At 44.5% G+C, this 17,384-nt stretch overlaps 1 protein-coding gene across 1 annotated transcript in view; it reads right to left on the bottom strand.

Moving 5' to 3' along the window:
• Window positions 1-717: 717 nt before the first annotated feature.
• LOC144761968 (fibrinogen-like protein 1) overlaps window positions 718-17,384 on the bottom strand; it is a 128,174-nt gene continuing 111,507 nt past the window's right edge. Inside the window, exons 4-6 of the mRNA XM_078647137.1 lie at window positions 10,412-10,628; window positions 2,636-2,831; window positions 718-1,077 (exon numbers count right to left, since the gene is read on the bottom strand). Coding sequence (XP_078503263.1) covers window positions 931-1,077; window positions 2,636-2,831; window positions 10,412-10,628 — 560 coding nt within the window. The 3' untranslated portion in view covers window positions 718-930. The remainder of the gene's footprint in view (window positions 1,078-2,635; window positions 2,832-10,411; window positions 10,629-17,384) is intronic.

Genomic DNA, 17,384 nt, shown 5'->3' with positions numbered 1-17,384 from the left:
GCTAACCGATTTTCTGGTGCCCATACTTCCATCTCAGGCTGAATAGACTAAATACTGTATACAGAACAAGGAGTAAGATATGCTATAAAATGGCCACATGGTGACATAGTAGGTTTTGTGCAAAACAAAATACATCAATACTTCAAGTAAAATCTTTTGTGGGACGACTGAAAGGCTCAGCACTTTGTTTTTTCAACCAAATTATAAGGTTGTTCATCAAATTTTAATTCTCAAAACTGTGTGATCGATTGCAGAATTTGTCCGACTATGTCACGATAAAGTCATTTCTCACTTTCTACAACACCATCATCGAGCTGACCTTTGCAAATTAGGCAAGTGCCAGGAATGTCTGCCCTGCTGCTGGCATCGCCTTTACTTTAACCACAATCTTGTATCCTTAATACGTTTTTTGAATGAAAGTTTAGATACTTTACACTTGTTTTGTATATAAACGTTGAGAAACCATGGCTTCAGTTCAACTATATTGATAAGTTGAACACTTTGATATCATGTCCATGTAGAGAATCAAGTTCCATCCTCTTGTCCGCTGTGGATGTATGTAAATATCTTAGAAGAATGGGGGTTAATTGTGTATGATGTTCTTTTCCACCATCCTGTATGCTCATGTAGCCCCTGCACTCAACAGTCCATCTTTTAATCATCCTTGGTGGTGGTGGAAATTGCCTTTTCTTTTTCAAGCTTGATCCCACCCTTTTGAGAATTAGCTGCTTTGTAAGGAAGAGAAATCCATAGCTGTACACATTATTCAAGGAGATATCAAACCTGAGTAGGTCAGGACCAACTCCTCTGATGGGGAAATGGGGCTGGCAGCCCACCTGTAGCTGCTTCTTCAGTTGTAGAAGTCTTGGTTGCCCCATAAATGAGAAAAAGGTTTCATGAGAGCTTTGCGCTCTTGACCAAGTGGCTGTTTCAGGGGGATAAGTGAGGCCGAAATGTTCTAGAACGTATCATCATGGTGACCTTCTTCAGGGAGTAGTAATCTGTGTCCTTCCAGGTGTACCACACAATCCCATCAGGTCCCAGGACTCTGCGTCCTTTCCCCACGTACCTGCCACCCTGCAGAGATAGGGAGATAGAAGGACGTGAGATGGAGAAAGGAAGACGGAGACAATGACTGAAAGAAAGAAGCCAGTATCACAAGAAACGTCTGCATACGATGTGGGCATTGGGTCTAGATAGTGTTTCTCATAGTGCATTCCTGTCAATTGATCCAAGTTTAAGGTTTAAAATTGAAACAGGAGTTTGTTGAATATACTAATAGTTTTTGTACTGACTTCTATGCAACCCACCCATTCCCCATCCATTCCAATATAAATCTATCTCAGACCCTTCATAGCAACACCCACCACTTATTCTTGAACTGATGTGCCCATCCTGCCCTAAACCCATCTACTATGATATTCATCCTCTTATCCTGGATAAACACATGCCCCTCCATTATTCCTACCATCTCCGCACATTTTCATTAGGTATTTATTTGAATTCTTTTTATATTTTAAACTTTATCGGGCAGTGAAACACTACACAAAGGTTAAATAAAACAGTCCGGCAAGTACCAATTGTTATTGGATACAGTTACTTAAATTTATATGAAGCATCCTATAGTGAGAAACAACCCTTCGAGCGGTCGACATCTCCAATGTAGGATTATAGCCCACTGCCAAGGGCTATCGTCGTTTTTATATGCCCTCTTCCTGAGTGACAGTTAAGGGCATATAACAATGGAGAGCTCCCTTAACATCCATATTAGCCAGAAGAGCTATGGTGCTATTAGAACATTCAACTTCCTGAGGGTAGAATTTCCACAAAATACATAGGAATTTTGGAGCAGAAGGTTTACACCATCAATTATTATTTCTGAACCCCTTCATTGAATTTAACAGAGCTCCCAATATTCCAATGTTCTAATATAGGTTTTTGCCATCTTTGAATTGATGTTTGAGAATGACCTGCCCAGGTAAAACGAGCTTCCATCACCTCTATGTGCAGAATGAAAACAATAGTGAAAGGAGTATCCCGTAGGGGGCACCAAAGGAACTTGGCAGTGTTGGGTGAGGCAGGTCTGTGTCTACTGACAAAGTCAGAATGGAGGCATTCCACTGCAGGACTGATATCCAGTCGTCCTTGAGTGAATACTAGCTAGTATCAGTATTACGCTATATGGTGGATCATTCCAAAGGCCTATGAAATGCATGAAAGAAGATACCCCACCAGCATCTGTGGTACACAAAGCATGATATGCAAAAGACACTGTCACTCTTGCTGGAGGGTTGCATCTGGATTGATAAGACTGAAGATGTGTGTTACTGATGTGAAATTGCGCCTGAATGGGACCTGCTTTTACATGGATTTTACTAAGTGTTAATTGACCAAATGTTTCTAAGGTGCAAATATACTAAATGTAATTCCTTGAATGTTATTTTGTTTCTCTCTTCCTCAATCTTTCTTCCTACATTTCCCATCCCTTCTATTTCACTGTTTTCCTTCATAACTGTCTACATCTGCGTAGTCTTCAAATTTGTGTGTTATGACTTCACCTTTCTACCCATCTCTGGATCAGTCTATTGGTTCAATTCTTCCTCTCAGTACATAATCTGGTTTTGTCTATTCCTACCTTATAGTATATTCCATTCAGGTTGGAAAAGAAGCACTGATGGTACCACCAGCCTCCATGGGAGATCTCTGCACAGATGTTGCCTGAATCGGGGGTGCTGAAACCTTGCTTGTTGTGGTACCATGCAAAGGAGTCCTCCACAGTGCCGCTAAACCCTTCCACATTGAGGCGGTAATGGTTTGCTTCATTCTCAATGCTGTTGGATGAAGATGAAAGGAGACAAAAGGGTTAACATATGAGTTGAGCTTTCCCATTTTGGAATTTCGTTCACTCATCTGAAAAACTAGGGGACAAGGTATAGTCTGGTACAATGAAAAAATAGTTCAATACTTTATTAGATATTCTGTCTTTGAATTGACTAAATGAAAGATTGGACCGGAGTTGTTTGACTGAAACAGCAGAACTACAATGTAAATAAAGGACAGCCTTAAAGGAAGCACCATTTTGACATCCTTGAGGTGGCATTATGTGAAACTGTGAGTCATGGGACCTACAAATGCTGTTAGGAAAATTAATTCAACTGAAGCTTTTTTCCTATTTTAATAAAGTCATATGCTCAAACATTATATAAAGTACATACTTTGGAATAAATGTGTCTAGAAAAGTCAAGTGAAGGCTGGTAGGAGCACGGGCTAAACTATTTGTAAACAAGGAATAACATTGAATTTAAGTTGGGCTGATCACTGAGAACCAAATATAAGTTGTGCAAATTTACAGCATATAAACAATAAACAAGTTGACTGATTTCTTTCCCCAGTAGACCAAACAATATGTTATGTTAATTGCATTTCTTGAGCGCACGTTTGCCCGCGGGTGTCCTGGCACTTGCTACTGTCTTATCTAAATTACAGAGTATGTATTGGCCTATGTGACAAACAGCCAGGTTTTCAGCCCCTTCCTAAATGTTCGGGGCACATGGGTCAACACTGATTTGCATATGTCTGGGTTCAAACTGGAATGGCACGGTGAGCAAAAAAACGATGGATTTAGGCCCAGATCTCTGTACTGGGGTGAATGTATGACATTGTTCTGCATTCTGTCCATCAACTGTTGCTCTTGCCTTCCTAAATGTCAGCAGCTCCGTGGTGTTTCTGAGGTGAAAAGGAAGCTCGTTCCATGCCCAAGCGGCGCAAGTGACAAAGCTTCTACCATCCCAGCTAGCTTTTTTAGTTAGAGGTATAACCACCCCTTCCGCTACAGCGGAACGAAAAGCTCTTCTGGGGATGTACCATTGGAAGCGCGGTCGCAGGTAATCTGGGCCTGTTCCGTGAAGGGCTTTGAAAACCGTACACATGGATTTGAAATGAACCCGTTGTTTTACTGGAAGCCAATGTAGCCTTTTTGTTTCTTTTTTAACAGAAACACATTTTGGTGTCCCAGTTAGCTGTCTGGCTGCTGCATTTTGTACTAGTCTGCTCTCTCTTCCGGCTCTTAAATGGCAGATGACGCGACCGTGCAGCGGTTCGGAGGGGGACAGACCTCTCGCCAGGCCACTGTTTTTAGTCAGTATCTTAATTAATTGAACTTGACACTTGCACTTTATTTTAACATTTTGATCATTGTGTTGAGGGAGCTATGTTCACTGCTCCGAGGGGGAAGTAGTGTTTATACCATTTTCTATTTGCGCGCACTATCGAGCAGTTTGTTCCCGGGTCAGCGGTCTGGTTGCTGAACCCCTGCTCTCTCTTCCGGCTCTTAAACACCAGATGGCGTGACCACGCAGCAGTTCGGAGGGGATCTGACCTCTCGCCAGGCCACTGTTTTTAGTCGGTATCGTAATTAATTGAACTTGCCACTTGCACTTTATTTTAAAAATTGTAACATTTTGATCATTGTGTTGGGGGCGCTGTGTTCAATGCTCCAAGGGGAGAAGTAGTGTTTCTACCATTTCCTATTTGTACGCACTATCGAGCAGTTTGTTCCCGGGTCAGCGGTTTGTTGCTGAACCCCTGCTCTCTCTTCGGGCTCTTAAATGCCAGATGACGCGACAGCACAGCGGACGTGCCGTTGGCGCGCCGAAGGCATGCCAAAAGAAAGCCGGTCTGCACCTGTCTGCGCCCGGCCGGGACCGTGGGCCAGAACCCCTGCATCATTTCTCAAAAAAATCTCTCATTACACGGGGGAGGAGCTGAAGCAGTTTAATGAGTCTTTAGTAGGGAACTATGCCCACTCCGTCTCCCTTGGTGAGTCTGCTTTAGGTTTTTCCCCATTGTTCGTTTAAGTTCTCACCCTCTTTTCCAACCGCCCCCACTCAAAAAACCTATGATATTCTTCTATTAAACTGCAGGTCTTTGCCCCGGCACACAATGGAATTCTCTCTCCTTATAAAGGATTATAGTCCTGAAGTGCTGTTTCTTACAGAAATCTGGCTCAATATAGCCTCAGAGCCATATGTGGTGCAAGCTCTTCCCCCAGGTTATCTGATTCAGAGACTGGATAGATCGACAGGCAAGGGCAGCAGTATTGCTATTATTTATAAACAGAACTTCACCTGTCGTTTGTTTGGCAGTCTGGTAGAATATTGTGGGAATTTCCATTTTTCAATTGGGTTTACTCCCACTCCTTCCTTCTCAGGCATTCTCACTTACCACCCGCCCTGACCTTATAGTCAGTTTTGTAAATCTGTATTGGAAGTAGTCGCTAACCTTGCCAGTACTACAGTGAACCTTACCTTGCTAGGAGACTTAAATCTATCCCTGGCTTAGGACTACGCTACGCTTGTGTAGTTTGCGTAACTACGCGCTACGTGAATTGCACGTAGCACAGTGCAAAAAAAAACTTCAAGTTGGCGACCGCGAGCGAGCAAAATAACATCCCAGCTGGACTTTTTCCTCGTTCGCTATCAGCAACATCAAGTTCCCGATCGCAAGCGTGGAAAATAAACCTCCCGGCGAGATTCTCAACACGGGGAGGTCAGGTTTCTCATTGTGAGTGGTCGCGTATGCTCGCGATCGCTCGCGATGAGAAACTACCAGTCTGCGTTAAGAAAGCTGCCGCTCAAGTACAAATCTACTCAAGCGGCAGAAAACGACTGCTTGCACTGTGCAAGATGTGGTTTGCAATGATTGCACAGTGCGGACAAGCATCCGGCACCGTGCAATCAGTGCGAACAGCATTTTGCACAGTGCACTACGCAGTTCGCATAGCTACACGTAGCCTGCGTAGTGCAAAATGCACTTCGCGTAGCTACGCATAGTGCTACTACACGAACTACGCCCAGGGTTACTTAAATCTACATTTCGATGATTCTTCCTCCCTAGTTGCAACTGAACTGTCTCATGATCTTGCTGTATTTCAGCTTCTTCAGAGAGTCCTGGCTGCAACTCATGTTAAAGGACACCTCCTTGACCTGATATTCTCCAACTTGGAGGATATGTCTGTGAAAGACCCCATTCCACTACCCTGGTCAGACCACCTCCTCATTCCATTCTCATGGTCCCCTCTAAATATAACTCCACATACCCAACCTATTCAAGTTTTGTCTCGTCCCTGGACTAAACTCCATGTAGACAAGTGGATTCGGGAATTGGAGAGTTCAAAGCTAATTCTGAACACTAACCCGGTTGTCACCAATGATAGCGTCAACTGTTGGATAGAGGGTACCCTTGATCGGTCTTCTCCTGAAAAGTTGCTTCAGATGAAAGGAGGGCCCAATAAAACAGCCTGGTATTCCCCCAAACTTCAGTAATTAAAACAGAATTGCAAAAAACTGGAAAGAGTATGAAGGAAAGATTTTTCCCCCAGCAAGAAATCAGTTTATAGGGAGGTAATTAGAATTTATAAAGTAGAAATCTAAAGGGCCGAGGGTTTGCACTATGAGGAGAGGATTTCCCTAGCCTTCAACGCTCCAGGGGAAACCATTCGCATTGCGCAAAAACTACTAAAAGCCCCCCTTCCTCCAAACACTGTGGATGTGTCAGGCTGTTGATGCAATGAACACGCAGACCATTTCTCTCACAAAATTCAATTTATTTACTCCTCCTTCCCCGTGGTTGTCAATCACCTTACCCTCTACTAGAAGAATATTGGTCTGGCGAATCAGGGACACCTTTTAGAAGTCTTCTCTCCTTTTACCCTGGAATCCTTCCAGTCCATTCTAGAACAGATCAAGAGTGGATCGCCTTGCAATCTGGCTCCTCCTAATATTCTGAAGCTGGTAGTCAACATCATTGCACCAACTATTATTGACCTGAATAATGCCTCACTTTCCAAGGGTGTAGTCCCCACCAATGGAAAAGGGCCATGGTAAAATTTCTCCGGAAGAAGCCTAACTTGGACCCGGATTGCTTGAGCAATTACTGAACAATTTTGCTTCTCCCCGGGATTAGCAAGATGGTGGAGAAATACGTCAACCTCACCCTCTCCACTTACCTGGAATCTAATAAACTCTCAACTCTCAGATGGGCTTTCGTCTGAGCCAAGGTACAGAAACTGCACTTCTTTCTGTAGTTAAGGAGTCCAGAAAGATCCTGGATGTAGGTGGATCCCCAGCTGTGATCCTCCTAGACTTGCGCGCAGCATTCGGTACGGTTAACCACCAAATCTTGGTTCACGGACTTAGAGCTATGGGGGTAACTAGTACAGCCCTATTGTGGCTACAGTCTTTTTGGAGGAAAGACCTTTCCAGGTGGTTGAGGGTGTGGCTATTTCAAAAACTATGCCCCTTCATTGTGGAGTTCCTCAGGGATCGTCCCTGAGACCCACTCTTTTTAATGCTTACATGACCCCGTTAGCGGAGATCGTACTTCCCTTTGGGGTCCACATAGTTACCTATGCCTATGACACGCAGCTCGTTGTAGCTCTGAATCATCCCGATCAGGTATTCATGGTCTCGGCCCGTGCCTTGAGGAAGTCGCCAACTGGATGAACTTGTTTCACTTGAAACTCAATGGTGACAAGACTGAGCTCACGCTTCTTGGAGATCACATTCATTTGAAAGCAAATACTATGTATCCAGCCTGCATGGGTCCTCCCCCTGCCCTAAAAACAGAGATAAAGAGCCTGGGAGTTTGGTAGGACCAGGACCTCAGTTTTAAAATACAGGCCAGGAAGATGGCAGCCTCGTGCTACGGCATCCTAAGGATGCTCCGCAAAGTGCTCCCTCTTCTTCCCTTGCGGGCGATTCATGTACTTGTATTGTCAAGGACTGACTACGAAAACGCCCTATATGTAGGTGCGCCTAGCTCGGTAATTGTAAAAATTCAGACAGTGCAGAACTGTGCCGCAAGAATGCTCATGGGGATCTCGTCTCGTAATTCGGCTAGGCCCGCTTTGCGGTCCTTACATTGGCTCCCTGTTCAGGAGAGAATCCGCTTCAAAGCCCTGTGCATTGCCCACATGTCGCTGGAAGGGAATGTCCCTCCAATCAATCACTCTTTGATCCAGCCCTATCGGGCCAATAGGCAACTGCGCTCTGATGATCTTTCTTTAGCTGTCGTTCCCAGGATAAAAAAGGCTAGAAGTGGTGGACGGCTCTTTTCTTTTAATGTTGCCAGATTATGGAATTCGTTTCCTCTGCCCTTGCAGAAGGAACCCAACCATTTGGCCTTCCGCAAACAGCTATAGAGGTGGCTTTTCCCCCAGAAGTTCTCTCCACCTCTATGAACTGCTCAGCGCTGGGATGCCTTCGGGTAGCTATGCGCTTTAGAAATGCTATTTCATTCATTCACTAGTTGAAGCTTGTTTAGGTGTTTCCTTTGAATATTAAGGTAAAGAATATTACAATAGTCCACACGCCATAGGATTAGAGATGATACCACTATCCTTTTCCACTGGTAGGAATGAATTTATTTTTCTTATCATTCTGAGAAGATGGAAACTGGCAGAGGTCACCGCGTTTACCTAGTCCCCAAAGAAAAGTTTATTGTCAACTATGACACCCACATTTTTTGCTTTCCTGGCTGGCTCCGAGAGAGTCCCTAGCTGTTTCTAGTGCCTGGAGACTGCAGTGTCAGTGATAAATAAAAAGGAGGTATTGTTTATTGTATTATCTTCATGGATAAATAGATAAATACCATCTTTATGAGTGCTCTTAAAAATTAGATGAACATTTTTATAATACTCTTGTTTGCTGAACAAAATAGAGGCTTCTCAAGATTAGTGGCACATAAATCACAAAATGTACATGCATTTATTTACAAGTTACAAGTAAAAAGCCTATGATTTGGTCTTTCCATAGTCTCAACTTTTATGTTCAGGTGCTGAGAAAAATCCAACTTAATTTAGAGTCAACAGGAAAGGATTTGGTTATGATAAGGAATATTTATTTAGAAGGAGACAACTCTGGAGTCATAAACTAGCTGTGCCAATTATTTATTGTTCAATAGATATAAACTCTTGCATGGAAGGGTGGTATCAGGGATACTGGATACAGCGTCTGTTTGGATTTTATAAGTTAAGAATACATCATCGTACACTAATTTGCTGGTGTTGTCTGTAAGGCTGGCTTCTGCTTTAAATATTAGGCTGATAAGAGTATGTAAACATCTTTAGGTACACATACATACATGTTGGTAAATTTATGAAACATTATTTTCCTGTAAACTGAATTCTGTGGGTTTCTTGTAGCAATTAAATACAACTAATGATATAAGCAGACTTTGAGGGAGTTTACAAATGGCAAATTGAGCAGATGATGGAAACAAATCCTAGTTGACTTTTGAACCCTTTTCTTTTAGAAAATAGATAGCCCTTTTAAATTCATAGAGGCACTGCCACTGTTTTGGGATTGTTCACTGAAGTGTTGGACTGTGATATATTGGGACCGAGTACAGATCAAATATGATCTGCATTACTGGATTGATTGAATAAGTTAAGATGCAAATCGTAATTTTTTTAATAATTGTTTATGTGCAGGAAGGGACACCTTCCTGCACATAATCCATAGCACGATCAGAGCACCCTTTCTTCTCTCACCAGGCCTGATTTCTAACTTTGTTGAGTGCCTGTATTACAGCCGGAGGAACACATCCTTCGATAGCACCTCACTGCACCAGGGGATTGTTCCTGGCACCAGATTTTTGCATGTTACTCAGAGCCTCTTGGTTTCTCAGAAGCTTGTGATAACCAACACTCTGTACCTGATTCTCTGGTAGAATATGTACTTGTTGCTTCTCTCCTCTTTCCTTCTTAGAGTCTGGTAATGATATTCCCACCATCTCAGCTATAAGAGCAGCGTTTATCTCAGGTAGAATGCTCACTTGTTGCTCCAGTGCTTGTTGTTTATTAGATGCAGGTGATGATTGGCCCTCTGAATCTGAAACTCTTGTAGAATGCGTGCTTGTCACTCCAGTCTTCTTTGTTTCTTAGAGGTTGGGAATGACACACCTTTCATACCTCAATCTCTGGTTGAATTCATGCTTAAAATACCTGAAATTCTTATAAAATATATGATTGCTGCTCAAACCCTCTTCATTTCTTGAGGCTGGTGCTCATCTGCCCATTGTACCTGAATCTCTGGTAGAATGAATGCTTGTTCTTGTTGCTCAAGAGCTCCTTGTTTCTTAGCAGCTGGTACTGATTGCCCTATATACCCAAATCTCAGGTAGAATCTGTGAATTGCTGCTTAAACCCTCTTTGTTTCTTAGAGGCTGGTGCTCACCTGCACTTTGTACCTGAATCTCTGGTAGAATGAATGCTTGTTCTTGTTGCTCCAGAGCTCCTTGTTTCTTAGCAGCTGGTACTGATTGCCCTATATACCCAAATCTCAGGTAGAATGGGATTGTTGCTCAAGCCCCCGTTACTTCTTAGAGGCTGGTGCTGATCTACGATCCGTACCTGAATCTCTGGTAGAATGCATGTTTGTGCTTGTTGCTCCAGTCCTCCAGGTCAATGCGCAATGAATAGTCCCCCTGGCTGGTTATCTTATGAATATGTTCGTTCCCAAGCCAGAACTCGCCATTCAAATCCCCGAAGCCTTCTCGGTACTCTTTCCAGGTTCGATTAAAGTTGACTGACCCGTCCTGTCGTCTCTGGATGACGGTCCACCCACCTCCTGGAAGAGAGTGATAGGTATGTAAACATTTTAGAATTCATATGTCTTGATTTATAATGTGATACACTCAATTAATATCAATCTTTTACACTACAATGACATGTATTTGATAACGTATGCAGCAGATTATATGAAAGCTCTTACTGCGCCTACCATAATATTTGCAGAGGCTACGAAACAGAAATAAACAGGGCCCGATTCACAAAGGGCCTCCACATTCGTGGCAGAGGCCTCGCAGTCGTGGTGGGATCTCCGCACTGCAGTTTCTCATTGAGGAGGTCTCGACCCGACTGCGGGACCTCCACCACAAGTGTGGAGGCCCTTTATGAATCAGGCCCACAGTTTTTTTAATTTCATATGGGCAGGTATTTGAAATAACCTATGGTTGAAAGCACTCATTGCTTGTTTTTTGAGCCATGCTTTGAGAAGTGAATTGAGAAATGGATAAAGATCGGAGTGTGGAATCTTGTCCTAGTTTACGTTTGATGTATGGAATAGGTTTTCATATTATTGCTGTGTCTGTCACCATTAACTACTCTGTATCTATTTCACTTCATATTAGCACGCGCCTAGCATGGGATGTGATGCAATAGCTGTCATCGCAAACATTCCAATCATATTGAAAAATAACTTATTTATATTGATGTGATGTCTTGTTAAGAGTTACACACATAAGTGACGAAATGCACACCATTATTTATCCAACTGCTTTTGGTATCTACTATAGTTTAATCCTTTTGCGTGCAGTCCAGATCTAGTGGTTTTTGCCCATTAACCACTCGAATGAACAATCAACACAGGTGGAGTGACTCGCCGCTCCTATCGAACGCACAGCTGTGCGTTTGATAGGAGCGGCAAGTCGCTCCACCTGTCTTGTTAAGAGTGACATATGCCAAATCAGTTTCTTGAAACTAAGGAACACAACCTAGGAGAATGAAGGAGGACATGCTAAACTCACAAGGAAGCCTAGAAAAATAATATTCTTCAGAGCATTCCTAAAGATAGTATGTGATCTGATATTTCTTAGCTGTAGAAGCCAGTGGCGGCTTGTGACATTTTAAAGTGGTGAGGCATATACGTTGGGTATGACTTTAATGTAGAGAGTGAAGCGAGTAAGCTTAATGGACAAATGTGGGGATTGGGGGTGGGGGTGAGGGGGGGAGTCCTCCTCCCAAGAAAAAATTCAAAAGAGATTCAAAAATGGTGCATTTTAAAGTATATGCATTTTGTGAGAAAGCAAGGTTTGTAAAGCAGTGGGAACATATGATCTTGAAATATTAAACACATTAAAACTGCCCCGTGGCTTACTGCATTAATATGTTGAACAATTACTGTAATGTGAAATTGTATAGCTTGACAACTTCAGACCCTTTAAAGTGTGTGCTTGCCCTGTATCTTACACTGCATGCAGCATCAACTTTGGGAGAAAATGCTCCAACCTGGCTTTGAGAAGCACCCACAGCTGCTGGCTGCAATCAGTCATATAGAAATATGTGCAGACAGATCTTTCAGTAGGAAGAAAAACGTGGGGCTGTCTAAAAGGGAAAATGTAAAAGGCGTTTCTGTGATTCCTATAATGTGCCACCGGATCTGTACTTTGGTATCTCTCTGCAATGGTATTACATCCAGACATATAATATAACAACTGACATATGCCTAAACCCTGCCAGTGCTATCGGCTTTGTCGGTGGTTGTTAGCTGTTTGTTAAAAACAATTAATATTGGAAATGTTTCAATTCTGAAATTGTGAGACTGCAAATTAAATATTGTTGAGGCCTGTGGATCAATATTGGCCTTCAGTTATGTGCGCTTTATGTTCGAATTGTATGTCCTTTTTCTCTGCACATCTTGTCCATCTGCACATCTTCAACCTCATCTCTTGCCTCCTCAGGACCCTCTTTTCACTCTCTCCTTGCATCTCCCTCAGTTCACCACCCCGAAACATACACTGTGCTCAGTCACATTTAAGCATTTTTCTTTTCTTTTACTTTTGTGAAAATATTTTGCCATCTGTGTACACCCCTCACATACACTTACACAGAATTGTAATTGCAACCGAAATACATGACTATTGTTCTGTGTGCTCTGCAGAAAGTCCAACTCACTGACACTTTGATTTGCCTTCAGCCTCAGTACCAGAGCTCTCAATCAAAGCCCATCATAACACCTGGCACGACTCAAAGTATGAACTATAGAAGAGTGATAAGATGCAGGAAATAATACAGAAACACAACATGATGAAATAGCCAACATTCTTGGAGAATGCAATATTAAGTAAAATATGTGAAATAAAAGAGGAACTAAATCGCTGACGAGTTACCGTAACGTATTAGAAACCCATTGACCGCAAATCAATCCATGTTTTTGGCATTAATGTTAAGGATATGAAAATGGGGCCAGTTGACACCATACAGCATGTGACTGTATTTACTGTAAGCACCTATTTCTCCCCTTTCTCTTGAATTTCATTTCTGGATCAACTTTCCAAGGGAACAAAACCCTACCTGTCTTTTGGATCAATTTCACAGGGAAACAAATGCAGCACCTTCACTTATAAATAGTGTGGAGAAGTGTGGCTCAATGGTTAGAGCGGCAGATCCTGATGCAGAGGTCTAGCCCGGGAGCAGGGTGCAATTCCCGCCTCGGCGGGTCTTGGGCTCAATTTCCTCGGACCTGATAATTCTCGCCTCGGTGCCTATTCTAATCCATGGGTCCCACTCTGCAACTCTGGGCAATAGCTTGCTTAATCTCCACAATGGCCCCAACAACGCTAGGATGCCTGGCTTCACCTTGGGGGTGCCCAGGAGTGGACACTTCACAGGGAAAAGCCAGGAAGGGTTCCACAGCGGTATGCGTACAAGCGCCGAGATGCCCCATGGGGTGATACGTGTGCTATACAAGTACTACTACATTTACATTTACATAAAGGGGCCAGTGACCTGTAGCTAAGGCCTGGGGTGCCACTGTGGGAGAGGTTAGCGTGACCAGGGTTCTCAGCACAATATAATGCAGGATTAGCAACACAACAATTACCATTGCCAAGGACAAGGCGCCAAATCACAAGTGCATCCAGTCCATCCAGTCCTACCATTTGATGAATGGTAAACGGTAGGATCTATGCCTACGAATGACGGACGTCTGGCCTCACACAGCCATGTAGAGTCTGACGCCCGAAACTGTGAGGCTGACAGCGTCACTGACCTACAGTGAATACCACCATAGACAACAATGGCAATGAAGAGCTTAAGAAAGGTAAGCCATCCATTGCAGAAAGTTGATTTACTGTCTTGCTTCTGACTCCTGCTTCAGAGTGAGGCAAAGCGGACAGCCCAGACTTAAATACATCGATTTGTTTAGTGATATGATCATATCTCTAAATTAATTGATCTATTTAATATTTTGTGAAGTAAACGTGTAGGAATTCCAGAGGGATGCAGGCCTAGAGCCCTAATAGAGAAACCACCCCTGGTAGAAGCAGCTTGCTCCACTGTTTATGGCCCATTGATATGAGAGAAGCCCGCGCTTGTGCTCTAAGAATCACACGATCTTCTCATAGCACAGATAATATAATAGTATTGAACTGCAATGATGTATATAAATACCGTGTACTAATCACAAAGACCAAGGAAAAAAGTTCAAAAATCCTCCAGATTTGTACAATGGCACCCTGCAAAGGAGATGGCAGCCCCCTAAATTTCAGCAATGGTTTTTAGTCATTGATGTAACGCGAAGAGTAGGCCCAGCGTAGTGGACAGTAGTCACTGTAGCACAAAGATCCTGTTGTCACTGCGGACGGTCAGGCCAGAGCTTCGCGGTGTCCCTCCATGCAAGCGGTTATTGCTGCAGCACGATGGGTCGGGCTGATGGTACTTCTCGTTGCCAGGCTGTGCGAGAAATGAGGATTCGGCACCAATGGGCCCGTTCACTGTTGCGAAGAACTCAAAAACTTCCATTCAGCTTTGCTGAAGCTGCATCAAGGGTCCAGGACCTGAGAGACATCATTTGTGGGTCAGGGGCTTGTTCCAGCTGGATCTGGGTGCTGGTGCAGGTGTTTGGGAGGCCATCAGACTAGACCTGGATGTCACTCTGGAAGCCTTGGGTTCGGGTGCCGGTCCAAATCCATCCGACCCAGGCAAGAGGGCAACAGGCAGCAGGTCAGCAGAGCACAGCAGGGTGGCAACAGTTCCTCACACCAGCAGTCCAGCAGAGTGGCAGTCCTTTCAGCAGTACAGCAGTCCTTCCTGGCAGAGTGTCTACAGGTCCAGAAGTGTACTGAAAAGTTGGTGTCTAAGGCCTTATTTTAAACCCTGATGCCCTCTTTCTGGAAGGTGGGAAAAGCTTCTAGACAGTAGCTTTGAAGTGCATGGAATTTCCTCACTCCCCTGCCCTGACTCCAAGCAAGCTGCAGTGACGATGTGGAGGTGAGAGATTCTATGTGTAAAGGCAGAGCACTCTCCATTCAGTTGCAAATGGGGCTGTGCTCAGCTCCAACCCCATCCTGTCAACAGACACACCTAAGTCCTCTATTGTGTGACTGTCTGGGATAAATTCACAAAGTCTGTCAATGACATCCAGTCATGTACCCGAAGACCGGCTAAAGGCACGAACGGGCTAAGGGCACAAACATGTCAACTTTCTAAATGTGGCATTTTCAAAATTGTAATAAAAACAGACTTTACCATTAAATAGGGTCTTTCCTTACAATTCCAAAGACCCCAAACATGGTATTCATACCTGCTCCTAACTGTAAATGACAGCTTATTAAATGTAATAATGAATCCCCAGTGTTATCCTATGAGAAGGGTAGGCTTCAACACAGTGAAAAACGGATTTAGAATTGTTCAATGTCAGAACATGTCAAGTTCAAAAGTACATGACCAACCTTTAATTACAAAGCACCCTGTGCCCTATGTGCTACCTAGGGCCTAACTTAGGGTGGCTTATACTTAATAAAAGGTAATTTAAATATTGACAATGAGCTTTTAATGCCACAACACCACAGTTTAAAATTGCATTCAGGCTGCAGTAGCAGGCCTGGGACATTTTTTAAGGTGCTACTTAGGTGGGTGGCCCAATGAGTGCTGCAGACCCACTGGTATTCTTTAATTAAAAGGGCCTGGGAAAATGCCATATCCCTCTTGTATTGTATTGTATTGATGATTTGTAAAGCGCGTTGGCTACCCAGGGGCGTCCCAGCGCTATAGAAAAGAGTGAGTTGGGCTGGAGAGGCTGGAGTAAGAGAAGCTGAGTGAAAAGTTAGATTGGAATTTTGCTGAAGAGCCAAGTTTTTAATAGTTTACGGAAGGTGAGAAGGTTAGGTTCTGATCTGATAGGGAGGGGAAGGGAGTTCCAGATCCTAGCCAGGTTGTAAGAAAGCGAGCGGCCTCCACATCTGGCCTTCCTAATGCGTGGTACTGAGGCGAGGTGGGAGGTCGTAGACCTGAGTGGGCGGGAGGGTAGATAGGCTTTCATCAGGGGGGAGTTAATAGAGGGGCCTGTACCCCAGTAGGATCGGTGTGCGATGCACATGCTCTTAAATTCAATTCTGGATCTCACCGGGAGCCAGTGAAGATCCTTCAGTCTGGCTCTGACTGAAGTTCGGCGGGGGATATCCAGGAGGATTCTTGCCGCACAGTTTTGAATGACCTGGAGTCTGTTAAGTGTAGATTGTGGGGCCCCCAGATATAGGGCGTTTCCACAATCGAGACGGGAAAGGATCAGGCCTTGAACCATAATCCGTCTTGAATGGAACGGAAGGAGGGGGAGAATTTTGCGGAGAAGTCTCATCAGCCCGAAGCAGGTGGCAGCAAGCTTGGTGGCTTGGTAGTTGAAGGTTAGAGTGTGGTCGAGCCAGATGCCTAAGCTCTTGATTTGCTCCTTGGGTTGCGGGGGGCTTCCTAAGCAGAGAGGCCAGATGGGATTGATGGATTTCGAGATGTTATTTCCAAGGAGCATTATCTCTGTTTTGTCCCCGTTAAGTTTGAGACAAGAGCTAGACATCCAAGCAGCGACGGCTTCAAGGCAGATATGTAATCTGTGATGAGAGTTCAGGGGGGGGTCCAGTGCTACCACTAGCTGCGTGTCGTCCGCGTAGGTGACAATTTTCACCCCGAATGGGCGGACGACATCAGCTAGGGGGCGTAGGTAGACATTAAAAAGGGTAGGGCTCAGGGAGGAGCCCTGAGGCACTCCACAAGTGAGGGGTTTACTGGCTGAGGTAAAGTCCCTTTCAAAGACCTGGAAGGATCTATCCGTAAGGAAAGACCTCAGCCAAATGAGTGCTGTGCCTGACACTCCTATTTTGTTAAGCTGGTGAAGTAGGAGGGGGGCGTGGCTAGCCGAGCAGCGAAATGGCCGCTCTGTGAGTGAGCTCCGCCGGCTACAATAATTAATCCTGAATTTATCCTTCTCCTGGTACCTGCGGACCCGAACTACTCCGAGGGTCGCTGTCGGACACCCTGGGGATCCTTCGACTGCAGTTTGGGGCACATAGCTGACGATCCTGAGGAGCGGCAGCCGCCTGGACATTTGCTGACCTGTGCGCCCGCTCTGATCCTCGCCGGAAGTGCCTGACTCTGGGCATTGCGCGGCACTACAGACCGCGGCTTCGGAGGCCCCCGGAGAGCCGACGAGAGGTGCCGTGCGCCACCACCTGCAGCGAGGACACCGCCGACTCTGATACCGGTGAGCCCCGGTAGTCCTTAAGAAGGATATAGCTGTTACAGCGCTGCGCCTTGCGGAGGGGAGTCGGCGCTT

Source organism: Lissotriton helveticus, chromosome 6, assembly GCF_964261635.1.
Source record: "Lissotriton helveticus chromosome 6, aLisHel1.1, whole genome shotgun sequence".
Classification (NCBI taxonomy): domain Eukaryota; kingdom Metazoa; phylum Chordata; class Amphibia; order Caudata; family Salamandridae; genus Lissotriton; species Lissotriton helveticus.
The sequence above is the reverse complement of the archived record's forward strand: the minus strand, read 5'-3'. Positions and strand labels throughout refer to the sequence as shown.